The 13129-nt window shown below is 33.6% G+C and overlaps 1 protein-coding gene across 1 annotated transcript; it reads left to right on the top strand.

Annotated features, from left to right (window-relative positions):
- Nucleotides 1-875: 875 nt before the first annotated feature.
- LOC147401394 (ACT domain-containing protein ACR4-like) lies at nucleotides 876-4653 on the top strand. The gene is made up of 8 exons (XM_086442690.1): nucleotides 876-1195; nucleotides 1903-1975; nucleotides 2077-2122; nucleotides 2233-2347; nucleotides 2451-2518; nucleotides 2616-3209; nucleotides 3326-3430; nucleotides 4048-4653. The coding sequence occupies exons 1-8, from the start codon at nucleotides 1189-1191 to the stop codon at nucleotides 4378-4380; spliced, it is 1341 nt and encodes a 446-aa protein (XP_086298816.1). The 5' UTR covers nucleotides 876-1188; the 3' UTR covers nucleotides 4381-4653.
- The last annotated feature ends 8476 nt before the right edge of the window (nucleotides 4654-13129 follow it).

Here is a 13129-nt window from a genome sequence, read left to right as displayed (position 1 = left end):
ATGATCTCAACAATGTAAACACAAAATCCAACGATCGAGATTTATATATATATCCAAAAAACTCAAATCTTGTCGAATTCTATGTCGGATATTTATTTTAAGGATAAATATCATTTGTCGAATTCTATGTTTACACGGTTAGGATCATGTGTTTTTTTCCATGAGTTATTCTTTATGAGTCAATGGACCCTGACCCTTTATTAAATGGGTCACATGGGTCGAGTCAGGTTACCTATTTAATAAATATATTGGGTAAATTGTCTCATGTAATTACTAATATAAGTCAATTTTTTTTTCTCGATGAAAAGTATTAGAAAACATATAATTCATTTTCCATGAGTGTTAAGAGTGCTAAGTTGGTAACAATAATTTTTTACCAAAAAATTCATCTATATAAGTTTAGAAAAGAATTTCCTCAAATATATTTCTTAAAAAAGAAAATTTTAGTGTATTAGAATTTTCAAAGCACAAAGAAAATTCATTGTGGCTATGTGTGTGGAAGTTGAAAACTATATAACTGTGGAAGATTAAAAAATTTCTCCAATGAAAAGTTTTCCTTAAAAGTATTTCCACAAAAAAATTTTCATCTGATTTGGAATTTTCAAGAAATATTTGATTAATTAGAATTTTCTAAGAAAATATTTTAGGAAAAAATATTCCAAATAAGAATTTCTAAGCTTTGTGACAAGGCATGAAATATCTTTTAAGGATTTTTTTTTCGTGAATAAATATTTCCATAGAAATTTCTATTGTTTTAGAAGTTTAGAAAAATATACATAAAGAGAAATTTTATGTGCTTAAAGTTTATTCTCATATGGTGTATTTTAGCACATGGCAAGTAGTTCATATTCAGAGCTGATTCTAACATGCACCTCTAACATGCACTGGTAATTTTGATAGGGTTTGTTTGGAAAGTAAAAAAAACTCATTTAAATTCATGTCACAGAAGCATATTGACAGAGAGAGAGCTCTGTACGATTGAAGGTGCAGATTTTGGATTTTCGTGTCGGGAAGATTTGATTCGCGGCGGGTTTCGGAGAAATTTTCCTTTGGTTCAAGTGGTTTGGTATTCCTTTGTTTCCCAACTACAGAGGACAGTCAGAGAAGAAGAAAATATCTCGTTTTCTTTCTCTCTTATCTTTCTATCGCGAAATTCGATTACCAGGAACTTAATAATCCTCAAGAGCTATGATGGGTACGCGCTTTCTTCTCTTTTATCTCATTTTTGTTCTCTTCGATTGGCGTTTCGAGTAGAGAGATTTCATGTTTTTTTTTTTTGTGTGGTCTTTTGGATGTTTTTTTTTCTTAAAAAAAAAAAAGAAAAAAAAAAAATCTGATTTTGATGATTTGGGTGATGGGTTTTGATGGATTTCTCGTTTTAGTGTTTTATTCTGTTATAATTTCTGGCCCAGTCTGATGATTTTCGTTGGTATTCTGGTTCATTTTCTTAATCTTTTTTTCTTTAATGATGGATTACTGTCGGTTATCTGTTTCTTAGTTCTCAATCTGTGGTTTCTGGGTGATTAACCTGTGGGTTTGTTCTGGTTCCTGTGTTTCTCATAATTGGTTTTTTGTACTGGCTTACATGATTTTTCTCCTTTATTTCGCTCATAGATTTTTATGGTTCGATGGTTTTAATTTGTCTTTTTAAGACATGAGAACTCAAGGGTTTTTGGTATTTTTTCTTTCTGCACTTGTTAATTGGTAGTTTTTTTTTTCTTTCTTTCAAGAACTCTCTTTGTTTCTCTTTTATTCTGTTTTTGTGTTTTCTTTTAAACTTATTTTGGATCAGTGTCTCTCATGGGTTTTACTCGGTTGTTTCCTTTTTTCTTTTTCCACCCTTTAATTGGTATTTTTAAGCCTTATTTTCTATCTAATTTTAGTCTAAAATCATCTTCTCAGAGACTGATTTTAGCTCTTCTTGGGACATGGATGATGAGTATGAGAAATTCATTAGAAGGATGAACCCACCCAGGTATACAATTTCTACTTCTTAATTTGTCTAAAATTCACTTTAAAAACCACCCAAACTTGAAATATAGAGATTCACCCCACTAATTTATTCCTCTGTTTTAGAGTTGTAATTGATAATGAGGCGAGCAAGAACGCTACAGTTATACAAGTAAGCCTCGATCTCTTCCTTTTTTATGGACTGGAGTTTGTAATACCTCGGCTTTTTTTTTTTTTTGTTTGTGAGTATTTTTTTTAATTTTCTTTCATTTCTTGATGAAGGTTGATAGTGCCAACAAACATGGAATACTTCTCGAAGTTGTACAAGTTCTTATGGATCTTAACCTTATTATAACCAAAGCTTATATATCTTCTGATGGAGGATGGTTCATGGATGGTAAATGAGACTGTTTTCTATTTTTATTATTTTTTCCTTTGTTAGTCCCTTGTACTTTCTTTTTGTTAATTTTATATTCAAAACTAATTGTGTGATTTACCAGTTTTTAATGTTACCGATCAAGACGGGAACAAGCTTATAGATGAAGGAATTCTTGAATGTATTCGCAAGGTGAGGAGGTCATTTTCCAATTTTATTTTATTTTTCAAATTCTCATTTCTGCTCTTTACGAACATGCTCATATAATATATCTTTATTATTGTTTCAGTCTCTCGGAACAGATTCTTGCTTTATTTCCCCGCTGAGAAGATCTGTAGGAGTTGAACCATCAACCGACCACACATCGATAGAATTAACTGGCACTGACCGACCGGGATTACTCTCTGAAGTGAGTGCTGTGCTCACTAGTTTGAAATGCAATGTGGTGAACGCCGTAGTCTGGACCCACAACACCCGAGCTGCAGCCGTGATGCAAGTAACCGATGAATTGACAGGGTCTGCCATTAATGACCCAGAAAGGCTATCCAAGATTAAGAAACTTCTCTGCAATGTACTCAAGGGGAACAACAAAACCAGGGGAGCTAAGACCGTGGTTTCTCTTGGTGTCACCCACACTGAGAGAAGGCTTCATCAGATGATGTTTGCCGATCGGGACTATGAGCGATGTTGTGATGATGGTTTGGATGAGAAGGTTCGACCCAATGTGACTGTTGTCAATTGGTATGATAAGGACTATTCTGTGGTCACCATTCGGTGTAAGGATAGGCCTAAGCTTCTCTTTGACACGGTTTTCACTTTGACAGACATGCAATATGTTGTTTTCCATGGAAATGTTGATGCTGAAGGGCCAGAAGCTTATCAGGTACTTCATATTTCTTTCTTATGTATGTGTTTGTGTTAATTTATATTGCTCGAGTAATCTTCCTTTTTAGGAATATTTCTTCTTAATCTAAAATGGGTATTTTGTCGATCTTGAAGGAATACTATGTCAGGCATGTTGATGGGTCTCCCGTGAATTCAGAAGCAGAAAGGGAAAGAGTGATCCAATGTCTTGAAGCAGCTATAGAGAGAAGGGTATCTGAGGTAAGGACAATTCTCTCTCTTTAGTTTTCAAGTTATTTGAATTATATATAACTAGAAGGTGGCTTGTGCAAACGCACATGTATCAAAAGGGCTCATCTGTAGTTAAAGCATTGATTAAAGGGTTTGTGAATATTACATAGTAAAAAGGATATTTTTGTAATTTTGAAAATTAACCAATGTGATTCTCTAGGATCATTTGCTACAATTTTTTGGGTTTTGACCAAAATGACCAATGATTATATTTGTTTTAAATGTAAAGGTAGGGGCATTGGTGGGACCTTAAATTTGGTCTCAGACCATTTTTTACTCTGCCTTCTCCCATTATAGTAGTAAAGATATTCCGTGACCAAAACTCATCTTTCGAATGAGATTATAGTTATATCGATACTGTGTGGATGGTGAGATTGAAATAATGTCTTGGGAGAAATTGTGTGAAGTGGGTACCAACCAATCTGTTTATTGGGAACTCGGGTTCTATTCCTTCAACTGGAAGTTACGGATCGATATTTATTATGGATGGCCACTTCACAGAAACTTAGAACTTGTTTAAGTATACTTTATTTGGGTATGTTCATATCATGCTATCTTAAGCTCATACATTCTCGGTTTTATCACAGGGTTTGAAGCTAGAGTTATGTACGACCGACAGAGTTGGGTTACTATCTGATGTCACTCGCATTTTCCGTGAGAACAGTCTATCTGTTAACAGAGCAGAAGTGACGACTAGAGCAGGAAAAGCCATCAACACATTCTACGTCAGTGACGCAGCTGGAAATCCCGTTGATGCCAAGACCATAGATTCCATTCGGCAAGCAATTGGCCAGACAATCCTCCAAGTCAAAGAAAACCCGGAGCAGTACAAGTCCCCTCCTCGAGAATCCCCAACTAGGTTCCTCTTTGGTGGTCTCTTCAAGTCCAGGTCTCGCTGTAATTTCGGGTCCAACTCTTGAAAAAATGAAGGAAATAGTCTTGAGTTCTTTTTCTCAACCACGCAAAAAATAACCAAAATTAGAAGCACGAATGCAGTCGAATCTAGTAGAGAGAGAAGGTGGAGTACCTGTAAATTCACCCCATTTGGGCTGTTACAGCATTCCTTACTGTGTGAATCAATCTGCTTTGGTCCTTGCCAATAATGTAAATATGAAATGCAGAAGGATTCCCACAGTATAGGACTGCAACCTTTGTACATGGTTCCATAATAAAATTCCCATCTTTTCATCTCATTTGCTTGAACAATCTTAATCTTTTACTTGTTTTAGAATCTGAATTTTGATCCTTTTTAGTTTCATGGAAAATAAGCCGTGATGTTCTTGGTCTTCGGCATAGGCGGCATGACTTTTACTGTATTTGACCGATTGGGTTTGTGCTAGTTTTCTACAATGATCGACAACAATCGCTATCTCGAGGCCTCAAATCTTTACCTACCTTAAAACTTAAAAAAGGGACTATCCGACCGGATTCAAGTATGAAGGAGGATTCTAATATTAATCTAAAAACCCGAATGAGAAATTTTTAATCAAATTCATTGGTAGGTGAAACAAAAGATCAGCGAGAAAGGTCCCAACTACTTAGGACGAGCACGATTGTTGGATTGTTGACCACAAGTCAGCTCATTGGGGGGTGGCGGCGGACTCATGTTGCTGACTTCAATTATTAATTTTATGTTAAAAACATCGATATCAGACAACGACATATCCAAATTTTATTATGTATTCCCACCATAATGTTCCTCACCGATTCCTATATGAAGTTAAAACTTACACCTACAACCATTATAATCTCAGTAAACCAAATAGAGGATAACTTTAATCTTGGATTAGTTTATCCATATTAGTTCCAACTTCCAACCCCAAACACCCTCTTATTTGGGTCCCACTTGTCCAGCCTTTTTTGAACCGGTCCAAGTTGGAAGATCTATTCGGATACAGAGGACAAGTCCTTACAAAGAGACTCACCAAATTGGAAAGCGAAATGGCGTCTCGTCCTTTTGGCTTTGGACTTCCATAGTCCATTGCTGTTCAAAGGCCAAACAAATAGCAAAACTTGTGGAAGTTTAAAAACAATTCAGTGGTGGGGTTACTGCCACTTTGGCTACTCCTACTCATGTGCGTGTTTGGTTGGTTTGTGTGACTTTCAACTTTCCATGGGAGTTTCAATTTTTTTGGAGTTTATATTGCCACACCAACATTTTGTATTTGACACCAAAACAGCTGTACATACAAACATCCTCGATCACTATTCTTTTTTGAGAAATGGTCTTTGAGCTCTTCGATCTAGTTCTTAAAATGGGTCGGGTTCGGACTGGATCTGAGTATATTCATATTCAGATCCAGATTTTTTTATTAAAAAAATACTTGGGTTGGATAATTTTGGATAGTTCAACATTTATTTTTTGTTGCTATATTTCTTTTTAAATTGCTATACTTTTCCATTTTACTAATATAATTCTTTTAATTTATAAGAATTCATGTTATATTAAAGTAGTAGAGAAAATATTTAAAAAAATATAATTTTCTAAGCAATATATCATTTAGATTTAGGCGGATATAAGGATGAATCCATATCCAACCTAAATCCAAATCGGATTACTGGATATCGAATTTTGATAATATGATGCGGTTTTTTACTAACGCCCTTTTTTCGCTCCTGCCTATAGTGAAAAAAGTAAACTTTTTGATTGGATCACCTTGTGACGTTAAAAAACATGATCCGATGCAAAGGAGTTGTAGAGGAAAAAATTATATGAAGTTAAAAAAAAAGGGTTATATTTCACCGTTGAATTTTATTTTTAAATTTGGGTGCTCGTTGGCCGTTCATTTTCAACACCTTAGATTAAACTTGAAAGATAATATATATATATATATATTTTTTAATATGAATTTTTCATGAAATCTAGAAGGTTGTGTTGTTAAATTGTAAATGTGACAATCAATGTGGACCCAACAACTCTATTTAAGATTTGAAATCTAAAGAAATAAATATGTGGGTAGTGAGCAAGAGAGAGAAGCTCTCTCTCTATTGCTGATGTCATTCGTGCCACATGTCAAATGTTTGCTGGGTTGTGAGAAAGATGTCAGTTAGGGTGTCAAGGGCATGCACCAAAACCGCATCATATTATCAGCACTCTAAAACAAGTGAGTCGATTGAGATGATTTGAACATATTCTAACAGTGTTGATTACATTCTCAGTTAAAAAACTATTCAAGTTGAAGGCCCTAAAAAGAATTAAAACGAAAAGAACAAAAGAATGCCTACATAACATACATTTAAATAGTAAAAACATATATAAACTCACTCCCAATAATAGATAAAAGACTCGATTTTGGACATAGTAAAATTGAGGAAGAAGCAGGGCGGAGCTAGTAAGGAGACATTGGGGGCAATTGTCCCCACTCAACTTTTTTGGGCATTTTAGATACTCTTGAATTTATGCTTAAATTCAAGATACCCCTGCATTTTGAAATATTGATATGCCCCATTTGTCCCTATTGCCCTCACTTCCTCATCTCCCAACAATTTTTGCCCCCTCCCCCTCCAATTAACTATAAGTTTGCCCCCACTAAAAGAAAATCGTGGCTCCGCCTTGGGAACAAGGTTAGTTTAACTTTTCAAGACTTTGTTGTCGATTTCATGTACCATGCCAACTTTAGTCATAAAATATTGATTAGAAAATAAACAATTAAATAGTGGCCTTAATCCTTATGTTTGGTTCCAATTAAGATTTTTTTCAATGCCACCCCGGTTAATCCTCCTTTTTAGTAGTGTATCTCGGTCGATTGGATCCCCAATTCAGTCCAACTCGACCCATAACCCTATCAATAATGGGTTGGCTGGCTTTTATAAAAACTAGGAGTGTCAACGGGTAGGTTTTGGTTTGGTTCCATAAAGAATAATAATCAAGACTGTTAAATTTTATCAGTTTCACATCTTATTGGTTTTGGTACCAATTCTCAAATTAATGAACCATAATCAAATCAAAATGGTCGAAACTTTTCTCTTTAAACTGTTTCCGTTATCGATTCTTATTGGTTTTTATTGTTTTCAATTCTCAATCAGTTCGAGCCCAAGTGACTATATTCTAATCAGTTCCAATAAAAAGAGATCCAAAGTAAAGGGTTCCGATCCGGTTAAATTGGTACCTATTGCAAGTGTGATTTTGAAAATCCACATTTCCAAGACCCCAATAAACCCCACATTCAAGCCTAATAGGTAGTGTTATGAAGAATGGTGAACTTTGGATCAATAGCAAGATTTTCCATATATCATAACATGCAATGACAGCTGGACATGTACTTTCACAAGCATTTCCTTTCTTGACTTGGTCAACAGTCAACGATATCATTTCCTTGAAACTTTCTTAAGTTATTTCATTAGGTGGAACCATTTCTAAACCCTATTCATAAAACCAAAACTGTCCTCTGAATTCAATAATCAATACTTCTTACCATTTGATTGATCAACAATATCCTTATTGTTCTTTTACATAAAAGAAGTGTTTTATTATGGATGGCTAGCATCATTTAAAGGGAAATGCTTAAGTAACAGCATTAAATATTAAATGTGTTAAGGATTAAATTCTTCACGCATCTTGATCTTCAAGATTTGATTAATTGAAATCGAGTAGACTGCGTCAAGCCACTCGTTCTTTCTTTAGATAATAAGTCTTTCTTCCACCCACAGGTGCCAGCTTCGCTCCTCCCCCATGTGTGTAAACCAATATCCCGTGGTAGACTTACGCTTAGATGGGTCTCCTACCCAGTCAGCTTCAATGAATTTGCATTAGGAGAATGCCTGTCCTATGCCACCTTGGTAGCACAAACAAAGGTCCTGTGTGCCACCTTGGGGGTTCGAAATGTGTTACTATTTTATTTGATATGTTTCTTCTACTTGTACAATGAAACTGCTCTGACTGAGTTCATTGTAGATATGCTACTTTTGAATACAAGGTTAACAGAGAGAGTGACTATTGAATCTTGGGAACTAAATGCTTAAGACCGACTACACTGTGGATTCAATTCGAAAGGGCGAAATTAGTTTTACGGACAATGACTTCTCTGTGCCTCAATCACAAATCGATAAGTTCTTCCAATTCCCTATTTATTTCAATCTGCTACTGTTTAGGTTTTATCTAATTCAAGATTACAAAACCAAAACACACAACAATTTATACTACCATGTACAGAGTTTAGGTCAAACACTGAGTTTGACCAAGCTACCCGAACTCCTTACACTCTAAGTATAGGAGTTTAACTAAACATTGAGTTGGTCAAGTTGTTTGAACTCCCGAGTTTGGCCAAGCCATTTGAACTCTTTACCATCTAAGTGTAAGAGTTTGACCAAGCTAGACAAACACACTATACTTTAAGTGTAACAGTTAGACCATGTTAGCCAAACATCCTATACCCTTGTGAAGGGAGTTCAGCCAAAGCATTTAATCAATTATCATTATTTTGTATTGGACTCGACAAATATCGATTAAGGAAACCAATTTATGTACTAACACTTCAGTCTAATTCAATTCGACCAATTTGCAATCATATAACTTGATTAAGTTAACTTGGGAAAACAAGTCGACGTTGAGTTCAACTATTACTCAATCAAAGTCTACTTTGAGTGGTGGTTACAAAACTATAAATTATGGTCATAAATATAATTAATGTACCATCAATTACTAATATGTGTGGATTAGTAGGTGAACAGTTACAAATAAGAAAATAATGATCCAATTTATAGTTGCCCACTCAAGTCTATAAAAAGAGCCAACCCCTCCATCAAAGTGGACTGAAATCTGATAACAAAAAATTGATATTCTCACTGTAGTCCCTCTCTCTGCAACTTAATTCTATACTTTGTTGGCTTGTACTAAATTGTTATAGATTATTAGATAGCCACCACATTGGTGTTCCAAGTTGTCAGAAAAGAAGATCAAAAACCAACTAAGTTTTATCATATGGATGATTGTATTATGTGTGTATTATGTGTATATTATGTTTTTTACTTTCTGCTACAATTTATATCATGGTATAAATGATAATTTATGACTTGCGCATGATTTTAGCCATTAATGAATTAAGGGGTTGGTTTTTTTTTTTTTTTCTGTTGAATCTTTTTATTTTATTTTATATATATATATATATATATATATATATATATATATATAAACAATTACATGCCTACATGATGAATTCGAAAAGTCAATTATATATATAATGCCTTGCGTAAAGACACAAGCATAAAATCAAAGTTGTCAAGTTACGTCTACCATATATATATATTTGATGTTTTACATATTTATATATGTGAAGGATGAAGAATACTCATGTTTAATAGAAATTCTAAATTAGGTATATATTAATGATGTTTGCATATTGTTTCTTTTGAACAATATTGATTATTGTCGTTATTATTTAATTTGATGTCTATATTATGTATAATTTGTTAGTCACTAAAGTAGCGGAATTAGAAAGTTTATCATAGATGTCAAATTAAATAAAATTCAATTACTCATGATTATGTGATGCTACTAATGAGATGGCATGATGATATGCATTTTCTTTGTCATGGGCAATTTAAAGTTCATTGATTATAAAATATTTAAGGATTGCCCAAAGGTTGATTGATTAATTTTATAATCATAAACATAATCATGGTTAATTAATATACTTGGTTAGATATGTTTAGTATATCCAAATATAGCAAAAATGTTTAATTGGAGTATATATAATTACCAATTATGTGAAATTAAATTTTAAGCATAAATTATATCTTAATTGTTGTATATTGTTGTATCACATAAAAGAGAACATTAATGTATATTTAATGTTTATGTGAATGTTATCTGAATCTGTATTATGTGTTTAAGTTACAACTCAAAACATTAATGTATGAGCATTCTATGTGTTTGCAGTATCTGTTCATGTTTTTCTTCATTCACAAGCTTTATCTGTTTTGAAGTATAATGGGCTTAATTTCTCTAAGTGGTGTGAACAAGTCTAGTTTCACTTAGGTGTTCTGGATTTTGATCTGACACTCCTAACTGATAAACTTGCTACTACTACTGATTCAAGCAGCATAGAAGAAAGAGTTTTCCATAAGGCTTGGGAAAGATCAAATAGACTGAGCCTGATGTTTATGTGGATGACAGTAGCAAATAACATCAAATCCACAATTCCCAAGACTGGAAGTGCAAATGAAGATATGAAATTTGTGGAAGAACAGTCCCAATTTGACTCTACTGATAAGTCATCAGCTGGGACATTAATGGGTACATTAATCACCATGAAGTTTAATGGTTCATCTACGATGCATGAGCATGTTACTGAGATAACAAATATAGTAGTAAAATTGAAATCCATGGGAATGGAAGTGAATGAAAACTTCCTTGTGCAGTTTATTATACACTCTTTACCTTTTGAGTATGGCCCATTCCAAATGAGTTACAATACTATTAATGATAAGTGGAATGTGCATGAATTGCATAATATGCTCATTCAAGATAAATGCAGGCTAAAGAAACAAGAGATTCATTCAATTAATTTAATGAGTCAATAAGGAATTGGAAAAAAACTTAGAAAGAAGAATGGAAAGAGCAAGTAAGAACTACATAAGGGTAATGTGTCATCTGCTCTAATTCACAAGAAGGAGCATAAGAATGATAAGTATCATTTATATGGAAAGCTTGAACACTATTAGAAAAAATGGTTAAAACGTAAGGTATGGTTTGAAAAGAAAGGTAAGCCATGTGCTTTCGTATGTTTCGAATCAAATTTGGTAGAAGTTCCTTATAATACTTGGTGGATTGATTCTGGTTGTACCACTCATGTTTCAAATATGATGCATGCATTCTTTACGACCCAAACCATAAATCCAATGAAAAGTTTATTTTATAGGGAATAGAGACAAAGCTCCAGTTGAAATTATTGGAACGTATTGTTTGATTTTAGACACTGGAAATCATTTAGATCTTTTTCAAACTCTTTATGTTCATTCTGTTTCTCGAAATTTAATTTCTTTATTTAAACTTGATACAGTTAGATATTCTTTTAAGTTTGGAAATGGATGTTTCAATTTGTATAAGCACAATCATTTTATTGGTTTCAGTATTATTTGTGATCGCTTATACAAATTAAAACTTGATAATCTTTTTGTTGAGATTTTGTTGACCTTACGTCATAATATTAGTACTAAATGTGGTTTAGTTGATGAAAGTTCAGCTTACTTATGGCATAAACGTTTAGGTCATATATCCAAAGAAAGAATGCTGCATGAAATCCTTCATGATTTAGATTTTATTGATCCTAGCATATGTGTAAATTGCATTAAAGGAAAATACACAAAACACACAATTAATAAAACAACAACAAGAAGCACACAGCTCCTTGAATTAATACACACTGATATATGTGGGCCTTTTGATATTCTATCTTTTGGTGGAGAAAAATATTTTATCACTTTTATTGATGATTTTTCATGTTATGACTATGTCTATTTGTTGCATAAAAAATCTCAATCAATAGACACCTTCGAAGGGTTTATTAATGAGGTTGAAAGACAACTAGACAGAAAAGTAAAAATTGTCAAGTCTGACAAAGATGGTGAATATTATGAAAAACATGATGAAACTGGACAATGCCCTGGTCTATTTGCTAAATTTCTTGAAAAGCATATGTGCTCAATACATAATGCTAGCTACATCGCAATAGAATGGTGTTGTAGAAAGGCGTAGGTGTATTCTAATAGACATGGTTAGGAGTATGTTGAGATATTCTTCTTTATTCTTATCTTTGTGGATGCATGCTTTGAAAACTACCATGTATTTGTTAAACAGGATTTCCAATAAGACAGTTCCAAAGACCTATTTTGAACTATGGACAAGAAAGGAACCCAGGTACCTACATGTTTAGGGTTGCCCGATGGAAGTAAGGATTTATAATCCACATGAATTAGAGTCAAGAACAACCAGTGGTTTTTTCATTGGTTATCTAGAAAAATTTAAAGGGTATAAATTTTATTGTCCTAGTCATAGTACGAGAATTGTTGAAATTGAAAATGTCAGGTTCATAGAAAATGGTGACATTAGTGGGAGTATGGAACCACGTTATGTGAAAATCCAAGAAGTTAAGGTGCAGGTTTTTTACTTATAACTTCTTCTCAGGCTGTTTTTCTTACTGTTGTTGAACAATTTGACAACTTGCAAGAACAACAAATGAATGACCAAATTCCCCATAATGAAATTATTGCAAATGAACCTGTAGTGGATGAACCACATGAAGTAGCATTAAGAATGTTTCAAAGATAAAATAGGCCTACTATTGCTAATGATTATGTGGTTTATTTACAAGAGTTGGAATATGACTTATGAATTGATGAGCATCCAGTTTCATTTTCACAAGCCATATAAAGTGTTAATTTTATTAAGTGGTCAAACACCATGAAAGAAGAGTTGAAATCCATTGATTACAATGGAGCCTGGGATCTCGTTGAATTGCATGAAGATTGTAAGAGGGTCGGTTGTAAATGGGTCTTTAAGACCAAACATGACTCAAATGGTAATATCGAACAATATAAGGCTAAAGTCGTTGCCAAGGGTTTTACTCAGAAGGATGATGTTGTCTATAATGAGACATTTTCTCTTGTTTCAAAAAATGACTCCCTTAGAATTACCATAGCGATGGTAGCTCATTATGACTTGGAGTTACA

This window comes from Akebia trifoliata, chromosome 5 (genome assembly GCF_017979445.1).
Source record: "Akebia trifoliata isolate Shusen 1 chromosome 5, ASM1797944v1, whole genome shotgun sequence".
Lineage (NCBI taxonomy): Eukaryota > Viridiplantae > Streptophyta > Magnoliopsida > Ranunculales > Lardizabalaceae > Akebia > Akebia trifoliata.
The sequence above is the reverse complement of the archived record's forward strand: the minus strand, read 5'-3'. Positions and strand labels throughout refer to the sequence as shown.